Source organism: Galeopterus variegatus, unplaced genomic scaffold (assembly GCF_000696425.1).
Source record: "Galeopterus variegatus unplaced genomic scaffold, G_variegatus-3.0.2 Scaffold3444, whole genome shotgun sequence".
NCBI classification, from domain to species: Eukaryota; Metazoa; Chordata; class Mammalia; order Dermoptera; family Cynocephalidae; genus Galeopterus; species Galeopterus variegatus.
In genome coordinates this window covers 153,819-177,413 of record NW_007729555.1, presented here as the reverse complement: position 1 = coordinate 177,413, position 23,595 = coordinate 153,819, and the positions used below count along the sequence as shown (strand labels likewise).

The window sequence follows — 23,595 nt, the reverse complement described above, 5'->3', positions numbered from 1 at the left end:
GCCCCCTCTAGTGGTATAAAAAAACTCCTTGAGGCACCAAGTATCTGGAATTAGATTTAGAGCACCGAATTTGGGAACACAACAAAAAATATCAAAGTGGCAACGGAAATAACTTGAAAAACCTTGAAACAAATGAGCTTTATTTAGTTTATCTAAAGTTATCTACTTTATTCTTACTGATAATCAAATTACATAAATGGCTGTATAGTTAATAAGTCATCATAATATCTCTCTGGGACTGTTTCTGAGAGAAATCTGATAAGAATGTAATAGGAAAGGGAAAGTTTAATAAACATCTAGTTTAAATTATATTTGTGACAAAATGGAAAGCAGAAAAGGAAGCTCTTCAAATTACAGAAGTCTCATCTGCAGGTGAGAACATCCTTAATGTTGAATTTTTCCGACAGCAACTTCATTCAAGGGATGAGATTTTCAGGTTTTATTCTGTGGGAAACCAATGTGATTTAGCTGCATACCATTGTAGTTTTCAGGTTACCAAGCTGTCTGTTGACTAATCCCCTTGAGAATTTATAAAGGAGGTTAGCCTGTCAGAGAGAGAGAGAGAGAGAGAGAGAGAGAGAGTCTGCACTTGTGTTTTAATTTCAAATGGAACTGTCATTTTGAATAGACTTTTCATTTTTTCTTTCTTACCCCAACGTGGATGAGTAATGCAACCATCACCCACCCACTCTCCATTGGTGAACGTATCTGCTTGTTGGACAGCTCTGAAACAGAGCCATCATTCAAGAGTGACAGCTCTGCAGGGCTGTGCTGCCCCAGTGTGCCACATTCCTGCTTGTCACTCATTGGGAAAGCACCTGCTCTTCTCTGTGACTGCCATGAGGAGTGCATGTGCATCAGAACCCCACTCCTCCCCCAACATCAAATTGAGATGTTTTCATACTACACACAGTCTGCAGATTTGAGACACCCGTATCGCAGAAGGGAAACTACTGAGAAGGAACATAAAAGGCTCTGAACCAGGACTTCTCAGACTTCACTGCTCATAGGGATCACCTGCAGATTTTGTTAAGATACAGAGTCTGACCTAGTAGATCTGGGCTGGAGCCTGAGAGTCTGCATTTCCACTAAGTTCCCAGGAGATGCTGAGGCTCCTGGTCTGTGGACCATGCTTTGAGTAGCAAGGCTTCTGACCACATATGTTTTCAGAAACAGTTCTTTCTAGATTCAGTTTGGAATTCTGAAGCCTGGGAACAGTGATTCTGCACATCTTGTGAATATTCACAAGAGAAATAGCACATAGATCATCACCTGAAGTCCTTATTTTCATAACATGGTAATCAAAATCTTGAGATTGACAAGTTCCTTCATAAATTTAAAATTCCAGAATGATTGTGGATCACAAACAATCTCTCTTAGAGTAAATGTGGTTTTTAAATAGCTATATCCAGTTAACCACCTTTTGATGATCTCTATCCTTCCTAACCTTGTTTTATTAATGTAGTTTATCTTAAAGAAGTCTCATGGTTTAAGCAAGCCAAAACTAGCGGTGTGGGCAGATGGCAGGAGGAACGCCACCACAAAACCTGCCACTCAGAGTGTAACAGGGCCGTGGCAGCCCAGAACTGGCCCTTTGTTCATTTTGCTAATGAGTGTCCTCATTGCTGTGGGTGTCTGAATAGTTTAATTACTTGCAGTTCCCACAGCTGACAGATGGTGGGGACAGAGCTAAAGGTTAACCTCACAAGAACAGGGGCTCTGGATTCATATGTGGAGGGAAAATCCTTGAATTTAATGTGTTTTCCTTGTGTCCTGCTTTCATACAGAGAGATTCTTAGAAAACGTGTTTAGGTACTACCACCTGTAAGTTTTACACTTCATCTCATTCAAATAGTTCTTCTTTAGCTTGTGATAATGGGGGCTCAGGTCACTGAGGATGTTCATATTCTGCCACCGTTAGGAAATGTATGCTTAAGCCTATTAAGACCAGTATTTGTTGGTTGGTTTGTTTGCTTTAAAAATCCTTTTAGTCTATGAATACATTCCACGATGGTCTCAGATGGAACAATGTGAGACAAGAAATTAATGACTGAGATTCTCCCCTTATTAAGAAAACAGTGTTGTTAATTAACTACTTACTAAATTTGTTAGTTCTTATTGGTTAAGAATGAATTAGGCTCAAATAATTTAAGCAGAGCGGTAAATCAAAATAGAGAAGATTTGTAATTGAGCTTAGGGCAAAATTTAACAACATTTAAAAAATACTACTTATAAATATGCATATATATAATTGCATTAGTAAGTTGCTTATTTGTCAAGGACTTATTAATGTACCACAAGACATTTTAACCACTTATTTTTCTTTCAAACCATTATGATCATGGGGGAGAACATTTTAGTAATTTATTCCCAGATATCCCTAAGGTTAAATAAAAGTACAATTCCAAAAGGAAACTAGTAAACTGGGAGGAATGATTTTGTTGTTGAGGGGAGATTTTATTCTTATTTATTTGCAATCATGGAATTACTGCAAAAAGAATAGTTTATAATTCATCTGAAAACTACTTTTAAGTTCAAAAGTATCTTTAAGGTCCATAATAATTTTGAAGCAACACATGTAGACTCTTCTACCTCTTTTAACATAATAACATAATGACCCTTTAATATTTTGAGATTGCATAATCAGTTTAGTGTTTTAGCATAAGGAAGCACAAAGTTTTGCACCAGTTTCCCCAACCCATTATATCTTAATTTTTTTAAGTGTGTGGCAGTAAAATCTAGACAGCCATAAGGGAATATATTCAGATGTTTACAATAGCTTTGAAACAGACAAGAAGAAGAGGGAAAAAAGAGTAGCTGTCCCAATAAGCTTCTATTGCGTAAGAAAAAGCCTCTCCCATAATGGACATGGCAAGATTTAAACAAAAGACGCACATAATAAAAATGTAAATGAGTTTGCTTTACTAAAACTATAACTTTAAACTCTTTTGTTGTAAGTTATCCTGAAACCTTCTTACAAGGTAATCACTGTTTGCATAGAGATTTAAACCGAAGTCTTCAATAGCATTAAACGCCTGCACAGTCCCCGGGTGACAGGCATGCAAAGCCATGTTAATGTTCAGAATATGAATTGCCTCTGGGTGGCTCCTCCACCAAGCAGAAAACCAACTGTGTGGATATCCGTGTGCCTGATGGACTCCATGCGGCTCCCAGCCTGAAAACGTCACCACTTTGACATGTGATGTGCTCCTCCTGACACTGGCAGCGCTGACACTGGAAATGCCACAAAGGCAACAAGCCCCCCTCCTTAGCCACGCACTCTGCCACCCCCTGGCGCAGCCCATCCACGGTCGCCCCAGCCTGCCTAGTTACAGGCCGACAGCGAGTCAGACACACACAGAGGGAAGTGTGGGTGGAGGGGCCCCAGCTGCCTGCCCGGACACAGCCTCCATAATGAATTGACCTGAATGATGAGGGCACACAAACAGTATGATATGCATTATTCCTGTCAATAAAATGTCCCCATGTGCTGTGGTCTTTGTACAGAATGTACTGCAGCCTTTCTTCCACCAAGCTCTGTTTAGCCTCCTTCCTTTTTACTATTCATATTATAAGTGTGTAATAGAATTCAGAAAATTATATGATAGCTCTTCTGTATTTGTATTGTCCTTGTGTTGCATATTTAAATCCTTGGCTCCCTGCTTAGAAATTTGGAATTTCCCATCTTTCAGGATTCCTTTGCCAGAGAGGCTGGCTCCCCAAAAGCAATCCTAGAAAGGGAAAATTCGGAGTACAAAATGGAAAATGAAAGACTGCTTCAAGTTGTTTCAGAGCTTGAAGAAGAAATCCAGCTCACTTTAAAAGAAAATTCAGTATTAGGTAATATTTTGAAATTATTTTTGAGAAAAATCTATACATTGGACATTTTGTAAAATTCATCACTATGTCTGACTTTTTAAAACATGCATTCATTTGCTTATTTTCATTTAAAAGATAAATTTGATATCCATCTTTGCTTTTCATTTAAGATAGCATTCCTTGCTTGGGACAGAGGATATATCTGTTGCAATCCTGAGCCATGTCATGTTAACTCGGGGTGTTTTTTTCAAGCCAAACGTTGGCCTTTGCAAAAATGTGCTAATCAGTGCTCTACTTCACTTAGAAATGTTATAAACAATTAGAAACTTCTGATGGTTTGTATCAGATGCTTAGCTGATTACTTAAACGTTATAACATTTAAATACTTAAGCATACATATTGGAATATGCTTTGTAGAAAACAGAGTTGGCCCTTCAGAAAAATATGCTACTGCTTACTACTTATCTTCAGTTTTTGATACAAATTTTAAATACAAATATTCATTTGCACACTTTATACCCCCCCTTTTTTTCCATACCATGAACATTAGTAAAAGTTGCATTTAAGTCACCAAAGTTAGACTGCTTTAAAGTATTTTTTTCATTTAACTGTTACCTTTGTATTTGCCCATCATGTAATGCTGCCCTTCATCTGTAGCGTGAAAAGCAATGGGCAAGCAACAGAAACTTTTATAGCAAACCACTGATAAAATGATATATGTTATAGTGTGCCTTGAATATAAAATGATACCTTGCCACTGTGGTTCCATTTCCCTTCTGATGTGGCATAGCAATGCTTTTTCAGGTTTTGGTAGTTCTTATTGAGTCATAAAGTACCACCTGCTAAAGTACTTCCATCATGTAATGCTGCCCTTCATCTGCAGCGTGAAAAGCAATGGGCAAGCAACAGAAACTTTTATAGCAAACCATTGATAAAATGATATATGTTATAGTGTGCCTTGAATATAAAATGATACCTTGCCACTGTGGTTCCATTTCCCTTCTGATGTGGCATAGTAATGCTTTTTCAGGTTTTGGTAGTTCTTATTGAGTCATAAAGTACCACCTGCTAAAGTACTTTGTATTGGCTGTGACTAAAAGCAAAATGTCCATTGCTAGTATCGATGAAAAGCTTTCAGCCCCCAGCCACACTTGGATCTTGAACTTACTTCTTAATCTCTATCTGACCAGCCGTCGGAACAGCAGGAAGAAGTCTGTGAATGTCAAGGGCAGTTGTGAAGGTCACAGTCCTGCTAGGACTTTCGTCCACCATGCCTGCCGGTGGCTCACAGCCTGCCCTGAAGCAGGCAGTTTGAATACAGGGGCTTAAGCATGTAATTTCATGGTTGGCCTCTCTCTCCTTTTGTTTACAGAAGATGAACTTTTAATTCTGAAAGAGATGGCAGAAAAGGATCAGAGAACTATTCAAAAGGTACTGTAACATTTTTACATTGATAAATGACTCATTTAAATGGAAATATCAGCACAACTGGTGAAATAGCATTGCATCTGGAGTGTCTTATGATATACAGAAAAGTTGATTTACGTATTTAATGTCTCCTCATTATTTGGGTAGGGTGGCTAGTAATGAATAAGGATTCCATCTTGAAAACTCAATGATGTATAGAAACTTTTTTATTTGGGATAATTCAGTGTCTACCTTATTGATTATAAAGAACCGAAAAGTTACATGACACAGGGAAGTCCAAAGATGTGCCTGTGGTTGTGGAGAAATTTTTATTATTAGGAACAAGTAGTTTCATTTTCATATCAAATGTTGGTTGATGTTCATTTTATTGTATATGAATAAACTGGGCTTATGTTATCCAGTAAATCTTTATTTAGAGCAGATTATTATCTTGACATCATGGAAATCAAGATTTCCGAGTGCATCTTCTGCAGGACTGTAGCAGACGGTGAGGTCTGTAAGCTCCACGAGGGCAGAGGCTGCTCTGTCTCTGATATATCCCTAACTGCTGAGCACAGCGCCTGCAACACGGAAAAATACCCTGCGATTGACTGACAGAAGGAGAATGCATTTAGAGTTCATAAAATTACAAATGAAAAAGCAAATTTACATCCCCAAATTATTGATAAACATAAATGATAAACATAAATGTTTTTAAGTAACTGAACTGAGTATCAATCTTTAAGTTAAAATTTATTAAGATTAGACAAAATTAAAAATTGAGTTCCTCAGTCACTCGAGGGACATTTCAAGAGCTAAGTTGGCACATGTACCTTAAGTTTAGGGTCAAATTTCAACCAGGTCTGATTTTGCAGTTCAGGATATTCTTAGGTTTTAGAAAAAATTACTTCTAAACACATTTTTTTTAAAAATTAATGATTATCCTGATGAGTCAGAGTTGGGAGGTGTTTTCTCTGCTAACTGAATTTGTCACAGGTTTTTACAAAATGATTTCATTTTCTTCTGCTTCACTCCGTTTGTAATGGTGACAACGTAAATTTTATTCTTATAGAGATAACAACAGGGACTCTATGAACAAGCAAGTTTAATTAACTTTCTTGGCATCAACCTCTTAGGTTAAAAATGAAATCTCAGCACAACAGTTTCATTTAATAACCTACCAGGAAGCCATGACCAGTTTCTTTATTTTAAATGTTTCTAAGGCTATTCAGTCTATACTACCACTGGTAGCAATGAGTTGCAAAAGCTTCCTACTCTCTATGAGGAATACAGTGAGAAATTAAAGCAAAAAATGTTACTGTTAAGACACTAGTTAGAAAGAAACATGTCCTAGGAATGGTAGGTTATACCCTGGGTGAGCTTGACTATGTCAATTAAGTGATGCCTGAGCTTTCTAGATCAATACTGCCCAGTGGCAGCCACTGGCCACATGTGGCTATTGAACACTTGAAATGGGGCCAGTGCAACTGAGGGACTGTATTTTAATTGTTTAACTTTTAATTATTTTAAATTTAAAAACTGATACTTGCTTCAGTTATTGGAAAAATTTATGTACGTATATTTTCAATAACTTGGGTATGTAATTCTACTTTTTTATCTGTAAATTTTATGAAATCTAAATACAGATAAAATGTTTCCAATAAAAATTTAGCTCCCAGTGGGCTGGTTAATTAGTTCAGTTGGTTAGAGCATGGTGTTATAACACTGAAGTCAAGGGTTCAGATCCCCTTACCAGCCAACCGCCAAAAAGAAAAAAAATTAGGTCCCAAATTGAGAGGTACTATAAGTGAAAATTACACAGTGGATTTCAAAGACTTAGTATAAAAATGCAAAATATCACAGTAATAATTTTTAATATTCATTACACATGAAAGTGATAATATTTTGGATGTATATTGGGATACGTAAAATATAGTATTAAAATTACTTTTGCCTGCTTCCTTTACTTTTTATTTTTATTTTTTTCCTTTAAATTTATATTTTGTCGATATACAGTGTAGTTGATTATTATGGCCCATCACCCAAACCTCCCTCCCTCCTCCCTCTCACCGCTCCCACCCAAGAATGTCCTTTCTGTTTGCATGTTGTAACAACTTCAAAAAATTGTAGTTGTTATATCTTCTCCCCACCCTCCGGTTTTTTTTGTGTGTGTGTATGTGAGTGAATTTATTTATTTATTTTTAGCTCCCACCAATAAGTGAGAACATGTGGTATTTCTTTTTCTCTGCCTGACCTTTACTTTTTTAACAAGGCTACTATAAAATTCAAATTATATAGATAACTCACATTATATTTCTATTTGACAGCTCTGTTCTAAACAAATACAGCAGACCTCTAATCTCCTTGATTATTCTTTTAAGTCCTGTCTCTTTTTCTTAGTGTGTTCTGGAACTCCACATCAACATTAAATGTAGGCACATTTTAGTATTTAGCTGAAAGAATCTAGAAGCCCAGGTTCCTGTTCTATTTCTGCCGCTACATCTCCTTGGGCCAGTCCTTTATGTCCCTCCTTCCTGTTCCCCCGGACTTACTGTGTGGAAAGAATGAGATCATGTACGTGAAAGTGCTTTGTTAGCTGGAAAGCAGATCAGACATTGTTGGACAAATGAGAGCTGATATTTGCTAGTTGGCTTCCAATATCCTTCACTAAATAAATTAATTCAGCAATGTTTACTAGATGCTTTTAAGTGCTAGGCATTGCACTACTGCTAGAAAAATAAAATGCATGTATATGCATATGGCCCCTGCTGTGGAGGAGGTCAGGCCTAGAGAGATAGACAAAAATCATGGGGTAGGATAGTAGGGACTGTAATAGAAGTGTGTACATAGAGAAGAGATGGCTGGCTTCATCTGGAATCTTCTAGAAAGCCTTCACAAACAGTTCCATGATTTTTCTCACACTCTCCTCCAGTCGAGCTGATTTTTTTCAGGTGGGCAAGAGGGTAGAAGAGCTAGGTGCAGAATGTGAATGCATACGGTGAAAGAGCTTGTGGAACTGTTTCTGCTTTGCTACAGCCAGAGGACAAAGTAGGAGTCTGATGAGACACTATGGTGAGAATTTGTGGTGGGGCAGGAAGAAGGGGAAGACTGAGGGTGCAGGGCAGGGGTGAGCAGGAAACGGAAGAAGGAAAAGGGACAATCCGGAAGCCTTTGGATAAGCCACATGCTCCCCTTTTTAGCCCCAGACACAATTAAAAACAAGTTGGAAATGGGACTGGAATTGTGTAGGCTGACCTCTGTCCATCTATCAGGACACTATCAGTTACGGAATTCAGTAGCTTTTGTGTTTTAATTCCAAATCTAGTAGCAGATGTATCTGTGTCTGTCTTCCAGCTGCTGCCACAATATAACCCGTTCTCATGAATTTCATCCTGGTAGGGAGACAGACCAGTAGTAGTCAGAGCTCACACTACAGGTGAGCTAGCATCGGGATGCAGAGAAATGCAGTTTGCTGTGGGGCACATAGAATGCACCCCCAGACTGGATTGTCAGGGATCAGGGAAGGTTGGAGGAAGGATACTGAGCTGAGTCCCAGAAGAGGGGTTAGCATTAGTCAGGAAAGGGCCAAGGTAGAGTTGGGAAGAGTATTCTAAGTACCATGAGAAAGTACCTTGCATAGGGAAGTGTGTGTGGTTTGCTATAGCTGAAGGGTACGTGAGAGCGGGGTTGGCAAGGTGTAGGGCACAATCACAGAGGATTATGATTCACACAGGGGGTTTGAATTATCTTCCGAGTGAATTGGGGAGACTTGCACATTGTAGTAGATCAGATTTGTGTTTCAAAAAAAAAATGAATGGGAGGGAGGAAAATCTGGAGCCAGAGAGGTCCATTAAGTTGTCACTTGGATAAATCAAGGAAACTATAAAGTCCTGAAACAGCAAGGACAGTGATACTGAGGTTATTTATTAAATTAATAAATACAAGAATCAAATTGAATGAATGTCAAAACCCAGTGTTGAATTTTACCACTAGATAAAACACACACAAATAGTAAACAATTATTTAAAATAGTGAGGCAAGTTGCATGGGGACAACGGCCCTGCAATAATTTCAATCAGTATAAATATGGTTTGATATATGAAAACCTAACATAAGAGAAATGCGTTGCCTAAAGAGTAAAGCAAAATTGTTCTTTTTGACAGATTAGGATTTGATTTATCATGTATTGATGTCACGTTTTGGGGGGTAGGGTGAGGAAGGTTGCAAATAAATTGGCGTTTTCCAGGTATATTTTGCTTGCTTACATAATAATTTTGTAATAATATATTATTATAACATGATAATCTGTAGAAATTTAATTTTCCCTTTCCTATCAAAATATGTTTCACTAAATTCTGTTCAGGAGGAATTTCGGGTATTCTTATCTTTAATCAAAATAATTTTTTTCTCTATTTCAGTTAATAGATGGCAGAGAAAGGTTAAAATATGAACTTGATTATGAAAAATCATTAGTTCAAGATATGGTAAGATGATTTACATTATTCCCTAATTTGAATTCAGGAATTTAATTTAGTCATGAAAGTTTTATAAGCTTTATTTGTAGCCGTTTACTGTGAACTATTTATTTCACCTTTATCAAAAATCTAAGTGCATGCATAATCACATTTTCAAATGATTATTTTTAAGATAACAGTTTGAGTAGTACTTTAACAAATATACTTACTGGGTAGTAGAGTGTTACATAAGAAATAGTATTCCCATTTAAATAATGTACAAAATTTTTGCATTTTATTATAGAGATAAAAAAAAATATGAAAGCCCAATATTTTGAAGTATTTGCTATTTTTAGTTACAATTTGCCATAAGTGACAACAGAAAAAGAGCCCAGCTAGATATTTTGGCATTCTGTGTTAGTCTTGTAAGAAAACACTGCCTTTTTATGTTCTTTTAGGAGAACTTTCCAGACGGCTGGTCTTTTATTTTATCAGTTGACTCCCCGCCCCCAGGTCCCCCCACCCAGCTCATGGGGGTGTACTTTGGTTTTCATCTTATCACCACTAGCATGTCTTTGTTACAGTAAACTGACTGTGTTTATTATAATAAAAAATAAAACACAGCTTGACTTGCGTTCTAAATGTGCTTGAAAAGAATATGAGACTGTTTAGAAGAGAAAAGGTTGTTCATAGGAAATCAACACCACTTCAGATATTGAAACATTTGCTTTTTTACAGCTTGTCACACTTTGTGCCAAGTCATGACTGTTTCCCTTACTCTGTTTTGTTACTCTCAGCACCCTGTGTTTTGGGTTCCTTGTCATAGAAATTAATGCAAAACAATGCTCCTGGCTTACAATAAAGCCTTCTATGAGACCAACTTGGGAATGCAGGCAGTGAAAAATATTATGGTTGGCTACTTACAAAAACCATGTGTTAACAAATATGTTATTTCGAACCTTTTACTTTTAATACCTGACATATAAAAATAGTGTCCGTTATTTGAGTCTGCTTGATCGATTTCTTGTACCCCATCCTCCTCCGTCTTCTGTCATTCCTCCAAAGCCCAGGCTTTGCTTCCAAAAACAAAGTGAATGTGCATATTGTCATGAAAATTGAAACTGTTTTTATAGAGTGGGAAGCAAATGTTATATTGTGAGTTTGTTAGCAACAATAGAGAAGAAATGAAACTACTCACTCAATGAATTTGTGCCTGTAGGAGGAGCAGACCCCTTACTCTTTGAATGACTTTGTGTCTTTATTTTAACTGTAAGCATTTAACGGGTGCTATTGTATTGCTCACAGGGGAACCAATCATGTTTTATTTTATCGTTTAAAAGTTTGTTGAGCCCCAAGCTTGTTGCCAAGCAGCAAGAGGCTGCAAAACAAACCTCCCAACAGCACAAGAGCCTTCAGGATGCTTAGAACTAGTTTGGGGCTTCATGTTTTCAGTAGAGGACGTGGGTTCGAGGTTCTTCTTGTGACCGAGGTTTTCATGGTATACCTCCTTTAGGCCCAGCAAGGTCACTGTTTTGCAGCCCCTCTCCCCAGGGCATTCTGTTATTCATTCATAGGGAGGCTGGCTTTGTTGCTATTTGGGCTTCCTTTTATTGTTGCTATACTGCTTTTTTCCAGAAATCAGGATTTGTGGTTGCACTGACAAGGGGGAATGGGAGAAAATGGAGTTGACCACAGTTCTTCTGTAAAAAATTAAAAACCTTCCCACCGAAAGGTTTTTGTTGCATGCCTGTCTGTTACCATTCCCCAATGCAAATTATTTTCTGGTTTATTAAAAGGCTAGTGTAAAAAGTCAACAGCTGGTAGTAAAAAGGCACAATCAGTAAGTATAGGTAAGATGAAATATGGAGTGACTGTATCCTTAGATTGGCTTTTGTGAAAGTATGTGAAATAATTTTGTACCTTGCTATAATTCCTAGGCTGAGTGGCCTAAGTGAGAAATTAAAGACTTAAATAGATGGAAAAATACGCTGTGATCATGATTCAGAACATGCATATTATTAAGCTGTCAGTTATCTCCAAAGTGACTTACAGATTCAATACAATTCCAATCAAACTTCTGGCTTTTCTGTTGAAATCAACAAGCTCATCCTAAAATTTATATGGATATCCATAGGACTTTGAATAGCTAAAACAATTTTGAAAAAGAACAAAGTTGAAGGACTGACAATTTGGTGTCAAGACTCACAGTAAAGCTATTATAATCAAGGTAAAGTGGTATCGGTATACAGATAAGCATAAATTGATGGAATAGAATATAAAGTTCAGAAACAGACCCCGTAGGTCATATACAGTGAATTGATTTCTGGCAAAGGTATCAAGGCAATTCAGTAAGTAAAGATGATCTTTTCCAGAAATGGTGCTGAAACAATTGGACAGCTCTAAGCAAAAAATTAACTTCAATCTTTACCTCACACCTCTTATAAAAACTAACTTGGAATGGATCGGAAACCTCAATGTAATAGCTAAAACTACAGAACTTCTAAAATAAGACATATGAGAGGATCTTAATGACCTCAGGTTTGACAAAGATTCTAAAATAACAAATTACACCTCATGAAAGTTAAAAAATTTTACTCATTAAAATGTTAAAGAAAAAACAAAAAGGCAAGCCACAGAGTAGGAGAAAATATTCGCAAAATCAATCTAACAAAGGATTCCCTACAGGAATGTATAAAGAACTCTTACAACTTAGTCACATGCTAAAGTAACCCAGTTTTTAAAAATAGGCAAACTATTTGAACAGACACTTCACTAAAGAGGATACACAGATGACAAACAATAACATAAAAGATGCTCAACATCATTAATCTTTAGGGAAATACAAATTAAAATCTCAATGAGAAACCATATATTCTCACTAGAATGGCTAAAATTAAAAAGGCCAACCATATCAAGTGTTGTCAAGGATGTGGAGCAGTTAGAACTCTCATTGCTGGTGAACATGGAAACTATACATCCACTTTGAAAAATATTTTGAAAATTAAAAGAAAATTTTAAAATCTATACTATATGATTTTATCTAAATCTATATGATTTGGTCTTCCACTCTAGGTATTTACCCAACGTAAATAAAAGCATGGGTTCACACAAAGACTTGTACACAAATGTTCACAGAAGCTTTATTTTTAAGAGCCCAAAACTAGAAAAAACCCTAATAACCTTTAGGAGGGAAGTGGATAAACTTTACTCTATCTATCCAGTGGAATACTATTTAGCAATAAAAAGGAATGGATTATTCTTACAGAGACAAGGATGAATCTCAAAATAATTATGCTGAGTAAAAGAAGCCAGACAAAAATAAATAAAACATTTGTATGGAGCAATTCATTTAAAATTCCAGAAAATGAAAAATAGAAATATAGTGACAGAAAGCAGATCAGTGGTCGCCTGGTAAGAGGGTAGGAGAGTATAGACAGTTTGTTTATAAAGGGGCATAGGGAAACTTTTGGGAGTGATGGATACAGTATTCAGTATCTTGATTGTAGTGATGGTGTTTTAGTCTGTTTTGTGTTGCTATAACACAAATACCTGAGACTGGGTAATTTATAAAGGAAAGAGGTTTACTTGGCTTACAATTCTGGGACAGCTGCATCTGGCATGGGCCTCAGGCTGCTTCTACTCATGGTGGAAAGTGGCAGGCAGCTGGTGGGTACAAGCAGATCACATGGAGACAGGAAGCAAGAGAGAGAGAAGGTGCCAGGGTCTTTTTAAGCAACGAGCTCTCGCAGGAACTAACAGAGCGAGAACTCACTCATTAACCCCCCTCCCCCAGGGAGAGCATTAATCCATTCATAAAGGATCTGCCCCCATGACTCAATCAGTTTCCAACACTGCCACATTGGGGGTCAAACTTCCACATGAGTTTTGGAGAGGACAGCACATCCAAATTCCATAGATGGTTTCACAAGTGTAGACTATTTAAAACTCATCAGATTGTATGCTGCAAAACTGTATAGTTTACATCATTTATACCTCAATAAAGATGTCAAAAAATACAGAACAATAAAATTCAAGTAGTTTAAGTTTCTTTGAATTATCTGGAAGAGGAATAAAACCATTAAGTTTACATTTTCATAAGTTAAATATACAAGATGCAATTTATAGAGTAACCAATGGAAGAATTGAAACCAATGCTGTAATTTCCAAATTACTAAAAGGAGAGAAAAAATGATGATCAAAAATTCTCAATGAACCCAAAAGCAATATGTAAACAGAAGTTAAATCTTGGACAAGTTGAAATTATACCAGGAATTTAAAGTTTGTTTAATGTTCAAAATCTAACATTTAAATTCAGTGTAGAATAAAGAAGTAAATCCATTTGATCATCTCAGTAGTGGCAGGGGAAAAAAGCAGTTGATAAAATTCAGCATCTGCTTATGATTTTTTTTAAAAAAGCCATCCTCTTAGTTAACTAGCAATACCAGAGAACTTCCTTAATCTGGTAAAAAGTATCTACAAAAAGCCTACATCAAACATTGCGATTAATGGTGATACATTGATGGCTACATGAAAATGCTGGCTCTCTTCAATTCATTGCAGTTGTATTGGAAGTGTTAATTGGCTTAGAAAGACAAGAAAAGAGAATAAAATGTATGAATTGTGATTACTCAGTTTAGCAAACTGTGTAGATTTTAAAAATTCAATACACAAAAAGCATAATTATTCCTATGTCACAGACAACCAAATAGAAAATGAAATTTTAAAAATGATATATACATTTACAGTAGTATCAGAAAAGTGTAAAATACCAAGAAATAAATCTAACAAAAGATATTTGACCTTTAGTGAGAAACATTAGAGAAGACTTAAATAAATGGAATAAATTGTATTGAAATACTTAAGTTTTAAAAAGAAAATAATTTCTCTCTGAATTGATGTGTAGGCATTGTGTTTTTCCCATAAAAACTGCAGAAGGTTTGTTTAAAATTTGATTATCCATAAAATGTATATGGTAATACAAAGAGCCAAGAATAGCTAAGACACATTTGTGCAACTTGTTGAACAAGTTGCTTCTTAATAAACAAAACATAATTAGCAACGAGAGATCAGTAGACCAATGAACAAAATAGAGGGCCCCCAAACAGACCAACCTACATATGGACCCTTGGTATATGGCCTCGATAGCATGGCCTGTTAGTGGGAAAAGGATGGACTTTTCAATAAATGGTGCTGGAACAATTGAATATCCATAAGAAAAGATGAAATTAGATCCCTGCTTTACACTATAGATAAATGAATTTCAAGTAGATAAAAACCTAAAAGTTGAAGATTAAAATATCAAGATTTAGGATGATTTAAGATAATATCTTCATATGATGGTGTTGAGATAGTTTCTTAAGTAAAACACTGAAGGCACAAATCATAGAAGAAAAACTTGATAAATTCTACTTTGTTGAGATTAAGAACTTTTCATAAAGATTCTATAAAAACAATAAAAAGACAAGTAACACAGTTGACAAAGTATGAGTATACAACAAAATATAAAGAACTCACAATAATCAATAAAAGATACATGATCCAATAGAAAAATAGGCAGAGGTGAAAAGAGGCAATACAGATGAGAAACACATGAAAAGGTATTTGACCTTATTAATAATCACAGATTAAAACCATAAGGAAATTTTACCTACACCAGATTGAGCCCACAAAATGATCCCACCCTCTAGAAACTTAAGAATCAGCCTTGATTTCTCTCCTTCCCTGCTTATTGCCACGACCATTTCATCCAACTTAACAGAAAAATCTAGTCAATTCCTTCCAAAATTACAGGTCACATCCCCAAATTTCTTTTTATCGTCTCTGCTCCATCCACTGTATAAGCCACAAATGCCTTTCACTGGATGATCATCGTTATAGTATCTTAACTAATCTCTTCTCCTATAATATTACTTCTCTCCTGTCTAGTCTCCATGCAATAGCCAGGACAACTTTATTCCCCTTAGTACTTTACTATGAAAATTTTCAAACATAAAAAAAAAATTTATAGTGAACACCTGTAAGCCTACCACCTAGATTTTGCCACTAATAGTTATTATCTTGCTTTATCTCATAGCTAGACATATTTTTATCTCTCTAGCCAAACACTAACTCATCATATCTTTACCTTCTAAATGTGGATTACATTATGATACATTTCAAACCAAGCTATAGCTGTTCGTACATTTCCCATAAATTCTTCAGCAATGCATATCATTAACTAGAATTCAACGCTTGTCTACATTTACTATTTCTTTTTAAGATAATATTTATATACAATGACATGCATGCATCTTAAGTGTACCATTTGATGACTTTTGACAAATGCATATATTTGTATGATCCAAACTCCAGTCAACATATGAAACATTACTATCATCCATAACCATACCGCCATCGTCCTTGCCAAGCATTCACTACTCTCCCCACCAAAGGCAACAACTGTTATAATGTTTTTCACCATTAACTACTTTTTCTAGCTCTAAAACTGTATATAAACAGAATCACATGGTCTACACTTTTGTGTAAGACTTCTTTCACCCCTTACAGTGTTTTGAGATTCAACCATGTTGTCACATTTGTTAGTAGTTTCTTTTTATTGTTGAGTAGAATTCCATTTTGTGAATATACCAATTTGTTTACCATCTTGCTAATGATGGATACCTGGGCTGTCTCTTGTTTTGGACTATTATAAATAAAACTGCAGTAGATATTCTGGTACAAATCTTTTTGCCATGTATTTTCATCTCTTGAGTAAGTACTTCGAAGTAAAATTATTAGATAACTTAGTGTAGATGTGTGTTTAGTGTTATAAGAAAGACCTTTCTCCAAACTGTCTGTGTCATTTTACATTCTCACCAACAAGAGTTCTGTTTGCTCCACATCCTTGCCAACATTTGCTGTTGTCATTTAAAAAATTTTAGCTGTTCTAGTGCATGTATAGTGGTTTCTCAGAGTGACTTTAATTTGTGTTTCTATAACAATTAATGCCGTTGAGCACATTTTCATGTGCTTATTGGCCATTCATATCTTCTTTTGTGAAATGTTTCCACCAATATTTTTCTCATTTAAAAAATCGAGTTGTTGAGAGTTCTAATTCTGATAAATAGGGAAGCTCCCTTCCTTTCAGATCCTCTCTCTTGCAAGTAAAAAACCCTAGACATAGCACAAAAAACAATTATAGGAAGGCTCTGAAAGGTTCAAAAATAAAGTAGACTATCTAGGGACCTTGGGAAATGACATAATGACATAACAGTGGTCCCCCTGCATTTCCTCATTGGCTTCCATATATCAACAAACAGGGCGCACCAGAAGCCTCCAACCCAGAACCATCAACAGGCAAAGACAAAAACCCAAAAAACAAAAACAAAACAAAACTTCCAAGAAAAGCCTATTTCCCCTAGTCAAAGGACCAGGAAACAGAGAGCTGATTTTCCAGTCCCTTCCATTCTGTAGAAGCAAGCAAAGGTGCTCTGATTCTCCTGCCAGGGTAGTGTTGGCAAGACTGACTGGGGAGCAAAATCTCCCATCTTCTGCCAAATGGAAGCAGGAGACACTACAATTTCCCCATCAGGTGGTGTCAAAGGACCACCCAGGAGGAGGGGGCCAATCTAACATACCCTGACCCTGGCGGAAGCAGGTGACAATATTCTGATTCCCCTGCTGTGAGAGTGTTCATGGGACCAAGTGAGAAGCTAATCTTCCATCCCCTATCAAGCGAAAAGCCAGTAGCCCTTTGATCCAGCAGCGCACTGAGCTTCTGTCCCAACAGCAACAAGCGATAATGTCTAACCGTGAGTCTTAAAGGGGTATGAGGCAATGTGGTCAACACTAAGCTTCACCCCTCTACTCCTGGTGTCAGTGGAGCCCAGAGAGGAGCTAAGCCTCTACTCACACCCAGCATCAATGAGACTGAACAAGAAGCTGGACAAGGACATACCACATGTGGCTAGTCAAGCCTATACTTCTCCCCTACTCCCCGTGTGAGTAGAGATTAGTGGGGAGCTGAATTTCCACCCCACCTGTCTACAACGAGGAAACGTGAGTCAGTGTTCCACTTTTGCTGGGGTGGTGTTAGCAGGAATCTGAACTGCACACCTGCCTAGCCCTGCTTGCTAAAAAAAAAAAAAAAAAAAAAAAAAAAAATTAAATAGGATCCAGTGTTTCATAATATAATATCCAAATGTTCACAGTACAACTGGAAATCACTTGTCATATGAGGAACCAGGAAAATCACAAGTTAAATGAGAAATGAAAACCAAATTCAATACCTAAACAAATCAGAAGATAAAATTATCATAAAAATTCTTCATCAAGAAATTACAAAATATCTTGAAACAAATGAAAAAATAGGAAACTTCAGCAAATAGAAGTTATTTTTAAAAACAAATTAAAATTATAGAACTGAAAAATACACTCACTGAAATAAAGTTCACACGATGGACTAATAGCACAGAGAATATGACAGAGGATAGGGTCAATGAACTTGATAACAGATCATTTGAATGAACCCAATCTGAACAACAGAGAGACAATAGATTTTTTTAAAAAATGAACAGAGACTCAGGGATGTGTGAGACAATAATAGAAAGCTAAATTTGCATCATTAGAGTCCAAAAAAGAGAGGAGAGAGAGTGAGATTGTAAAAATATTCAAAGAAATAGTGGCTTAGAACTTCCTAACTTTGATGAAAGTTATATCTTTGATGTATATATCAGGCAGTTATATCTGTTGGTTTATACACGAACAAATTTAAGAAGCTGAGAAAACTCAATGTAGGTTAAATTTAAGGAATCCACACCAAGACACATCGTAACTAAACTTCTGAAAACTGAAGACCATAGAAAAAATTTTGAAAGCAGCCAGAGAAAAACAACAAAAATTTGAATGAGTTGTATTATAATGGAACACAAATTTAAATGACAACATTTTTTATCTGAAACCATGGAGGCCAGAAAGAAGTGACAGAACATTTTTTCAAGTACTGAAAGAAAAGAACTGTCAGCTGTGAATTCTGTATCAGGCATAACTATCCTTCAAGAATGAAGGAGAAATAAAGACATTCTCAGATGAAGGAAAACTAAAAGAATTTGTTGCCAGTAAAACTGCCCTTGCAGAATGCTAAAGGAAGTCCTCTACACACAAAAGAAATCATAACAAAAGAAGGCTTGGAACTTTAGAAAGGAAAGAACATATGAATGGGTAAAAAATAAGGGTAAATATAATAGACTATTTTCTTATGAGTTTCTCATATCAAACTTCATGGTTGATGCAAAATTTGTAACACCATCTAATGTGGTTTTTAATGTGTGTAGAGGATATACTTAGGACAGTGATACTTCAAAAGTGAAAGGGTCAAGGGCCTAAACAGATGGAACATTTTTACGCTTCAGTGGATACTATTAGACTGTGATAAATTATATATTGCATATTGTAATACCTAGAGCAGCCACTAAGAAAGCAATATAAAGCACTATATTCAGAAACACTATAAGTAAATCAAGATGAAATCTTTAAAAATGTTCAAGTAACCCACAAAAGGTAAGAGAAAAGAGGAATGAGAAGCAGAAGAAATAAACAGAAAACAAATAATAAAGTGGCAGACTGAAGCCCTAACATACCAATAATTGTCTTAAATATAAATGCTCTATGTATGCCAATTAAAAAACAGAGACTGGGAGAGTGGATTAGAAAACATAACCCGAGGGCCGGCCCGGTGGCGCACTGGATGGTGCGCCCTGAAAAAACATAATCAACTCGTAGGATCTAACTGACATATAGGGAACACTTCATACAACAACAGCAGAATACATATATTTTTAAAATACCTATGAACATTCACCACTATAGACTAAATTGTGAGCTATCAAACTTGAGCACATTTTGAAAAATTAAAATGGTACAGAATGTGTTGTGTATCATAATGAAATAATAACCACAAAACAAGAGAAATATCTATGAACACTTGGAAATTAAAGAGCACACTTTCAAACAATCCATGGGTTAAAAAGAAGCCTCAAAGTAAAATTAAAAAAGAAAATTGAACTGAATGAAAAGTGAAACATATCAAATATGTGGGATATGGCTAAAATAGGGCTGAAAGAGAAATATAGCACTAAATGCGTACAGTAGAGAAGAGGAAAGATTGCTAATCAATGATCTAAGTTTCTACCTCAAGAAATTAGAAAAATAAAAGAGTAGATAGAATCTATCAATGAGAAGGAAGGAAATAATGAAGGTAATAGCAGAAATCAATGAAATTGAAAGTAGGAAAACAACAGAGAAAAATCAATGAACAGAAAGCTGTTTCTTGAAAAAAAAATCAAGAAAATTGATAAACCTCTAGCAAGACTAACAAATATGGAAAGAGATGGGTAAAGACACAAATCTACAATATCAAAAGTGAAATGAGGTATCACTATAAAATCTGCTACCTTTAAAGGGATAATCAGGGAAACTACAAAAAGCTTTATGTTCATAAATTTCACAACTTAGAAAAACTGGAGCAATTTCTCAAAAGCTAATAACTACCAAAATTCAGTCAAGTTTAAATAGATAATCTAAATAGTCTTATAGCCTTAAAGAAATCAAAACTTAAAGGCTCCTGAAAAAGAAATCTTCAAGTCTAGATGGTTTAACTAGATAATTCTATTGAACATTTAAAGAACTAGAATCATTTTTACACAATATATTCCAGAAAATTGGAAAAGGAAGAATTACTTCCCAATGCATCTTATGAGGCTAGTATTACTATGATATAAAAACTAGACAAAGATGGTATCAAATATTAATAAGTTGAAACCTGCCATGTATAAAAAGAATTATACATTGTAATCAAATAGCTCATAGCATACAAGGCTAGTTCAACATTTGAAAATCAATCAATAAAATCCATCACATCAACAGGCTAAAGAAGAAATATCATATGATCATGTCAATTGCTATGGGAAATTTATTTGAAGAAATTCAAACCCATTCATGATAAAAGTTTTCAGCAAACTAGGAACAGAGGAGAGCTTCCTCAAATTGATAAAGGGCACCTGCCAGAAAACAAACAAACAAAAAACCCCAAAAAACCCCTACAGTTTACATCATACTTAATGGTGAAAAACTGAATGTTTTCCCCCTAAAAATCAATTGCCTCTCTATATGTTAGCAATGAACATGTAGAAACAAAAATTTAAAACACAATACCATTTGTGATTGCTCTAAAGAAAACATAAATAGGCATAAATCTAACCAAAATTGTATAGGGTCTGTATGCTGATAATTACAAAATTCTGGTGAAAGAAATCAAAGAAGACCCAAATAAATGAAAAGACATGCTATATTCATGGATTGCACAACTTAACGTGGTGAAGATGTCAGTTCTTTCCAAACTGATCTTTAGTTTAGTGCACTTTCTATCAAAGTCTCAGCAAGGATTTTTGTTGACATAGAAAAGTTTATTCAAAATTTATATGGAAAAGCAAGGCTCTACAGTAGCTAAAACAGTCTTGAATAAATTTTGAGGAAAGAGCCTTTTCAACATATGGTGCTGGAGAAACTGGACCTCCATAGCCCCCCAAAATGAACCTCCATGTAAACCTCACACGTTACACAAAGTGCAACTCAAACTGTATCATGGACTTAAGTGTAAAATGTAAAACTATAGACTTTTAGAAAAAACATAGGAGAAAACGTTTGGAATAGAGAGCTAAGCAAAGAGTTCTTAGACTTGATACCGAAAACACAATGCATAAGAGGAAAGATTGGACTTTACCTTAGTCTGCTCAGACTGTTGCAACAAAATACCATAGAATGGGTGGCTTAAAAAGCAAACATTTAATTCTCACAGTGCTGGAGGCTGGAAAGCTCAAGGTAAAGGTGCCAGTCTGGTGAGGGCCCACTTCCAAGGTTGCAGACAGCCACCTCTTCACTGTNGGAATGAGAAGCAGAAGAAATAAACAGAAAACAAATAATAAAGTGGCAGACTGAAGCCCTACCATACCAATAATTGTCTTAAATATAAATGCTCTATGTATGCCAATTAAAAAACAGAGACTGGGAGAGTGGATTAGAAAACATAACCCGACAAAATGTTGTCTACAAGAAATCCACTTCAAATCCTATGATATAGGTAGGTTGAAAGTAAAAGGATGAAAAAGATATGGTTTGCAGACATTAATTTAAAAGAAAAAAAAGCAGGATTGACTACATCAATATCAGAGAAAGTAAACTAGAGCAAATAAAATTACTATAAACAAAAGAAGACATCACATAAGGATAAATATATCAATCCACCAAGAAGAGTTAACAATCCTAAATGTGTATAGGTATGTACAAGACAGCTTGAAATACATGAAGCACCTACTGATAGAGCTGAAAGAAGAGACAGACAAATCCACAATTAGAGTTGCGAAATTAAAAAACTCTCAGCAACTGATAGAACTACTAGACAATAACTCAGCAAGGATACAGAATAACAGAGAACTGAAAAAACATAATCAACTCGTAGGATCTAACTGACATATAGGGAACACTTCATACAACAACAGCAGAATACATATATTTTTAAAATACCTATGAACATTCACCACTATAGACTAAATTGTGAGCTATCAAACTTGAGCACATTTTGAAAAATTAAAATGGTACAGAATGTGTTGTGTATCATAATGAAATAATAACCACAAAACAAGAGAAATATCTATGAACACTTGGAAATTAAAGAGCACACTTTCAAACAATCCATGGGTTAAAAAGAAGCCTCAAAGTAAAATTAAAAAAGAAAATTGAACTGAATGAAAAGTGAAACATATCAAATATGTGGGATATGGCTAAAATAGGGCTGAAAGAGAAATATAGCACTAAATGCGTACAGTAGAGAAGAGGAAAGATTGCTAATCAATGATCTAAGTTTCTACCTCAAGAAATTAGAAAAATAAAAGAGTAGATAGAATCTATCAATGAGAAGGAAGGAAATAATGAAGGTAATAGCAGAAATCAATGAAATTGAAAGTAGGAAAACAACAGAGAAAAATCAATGAACAGAAAGCTGTTTCTTGAAAAAAAAATCAAGAAAATTGATAAACCTCTAGCAAGACTAACAAATATGGAAAGAGATGGGTAAANAAAGAAATCAAAGAAGACCCAAATAAATGAAAAGACATGCTATATTCATGGATTGCACAACCTAACGTGGTGAAGATGTCAGTTCTTTCCAAACTGATCTTTAGTTTAGTGCACTTTCTATCAAAGTCTCAGCAAGGTTTTTTGTTGACATAGAAAAGTTTATTCAAAATTTATATGGAAAGCAAGGCTCTACAGTAGCTAAAACAGTCTTGAATAAATTTTGAGGAAAGAACCTTTTCAACATATGGTGCTGGAGAAACTGGACCTCCATAACCCCCAAAATGAACCTCCATGTAAACCTCACACCTTACACAAAGTGCAACTCAAACTGTATCATGGACTTAAGTGTAAAATGTAAAACTATAGACTTTTAGAAAAAACATAGGAGAGAATGTTTGGAATAGAGAGCTAAGCAAAGAGTTCTTAGACTTGATACCGAAAACACAATGCATAAGAGGAAAGATTGGACTTTACCTTAGTCTGCTCAGACTGTTGCAACAAAATACCATAGAATGGGTGGCTTAAAAAGCAAACATTTGGGCCGGCCCGGTGGCGCACTGCTACAGTGCGCCGCTTGTGAGTGCGGCAGCGCTCCCGCCAAGGGTTTGGATCCCACATACAGACCGGTTCCCGCTCACTGGCTGAGTGAGGTGCGGGCGCGACACCGAGGGTTGCAATCCGTTGCCGGACACAAAAAAAGCAAACATTTAATTCTCACAGTGCTGGAGGCTGGAAAGCTCAAGATAAAGGTGCCAGTCTGGTGAGGGCCCACTTCCAAGGTTGCAGACAGCCACCTCTTCACTGT

The 23,595-nt window shown here is 35.9% G+C and overlaps 1 protein-coding gene across 1 annotated transcript in view; it reads left to right on the top strand.

Moving 5' to 3' along the window:
• LOC103600746 overlaps positions 1–23,595 on the top strand; it is a 111,818-nt gene that overhangs the window by 54,899 nt on the left and 33,324 nt on the right. The window contains exon 6 of the mRNA XM_008585076.1: positions 9,645–9,710. Coding sequence (XP_008583298.1) covers positions 9,645–9,710 — 66 coding nt within the window. The remainder of the gene's footprint in view (positions 1–9,644; positions 9,711–23,595) is intronic.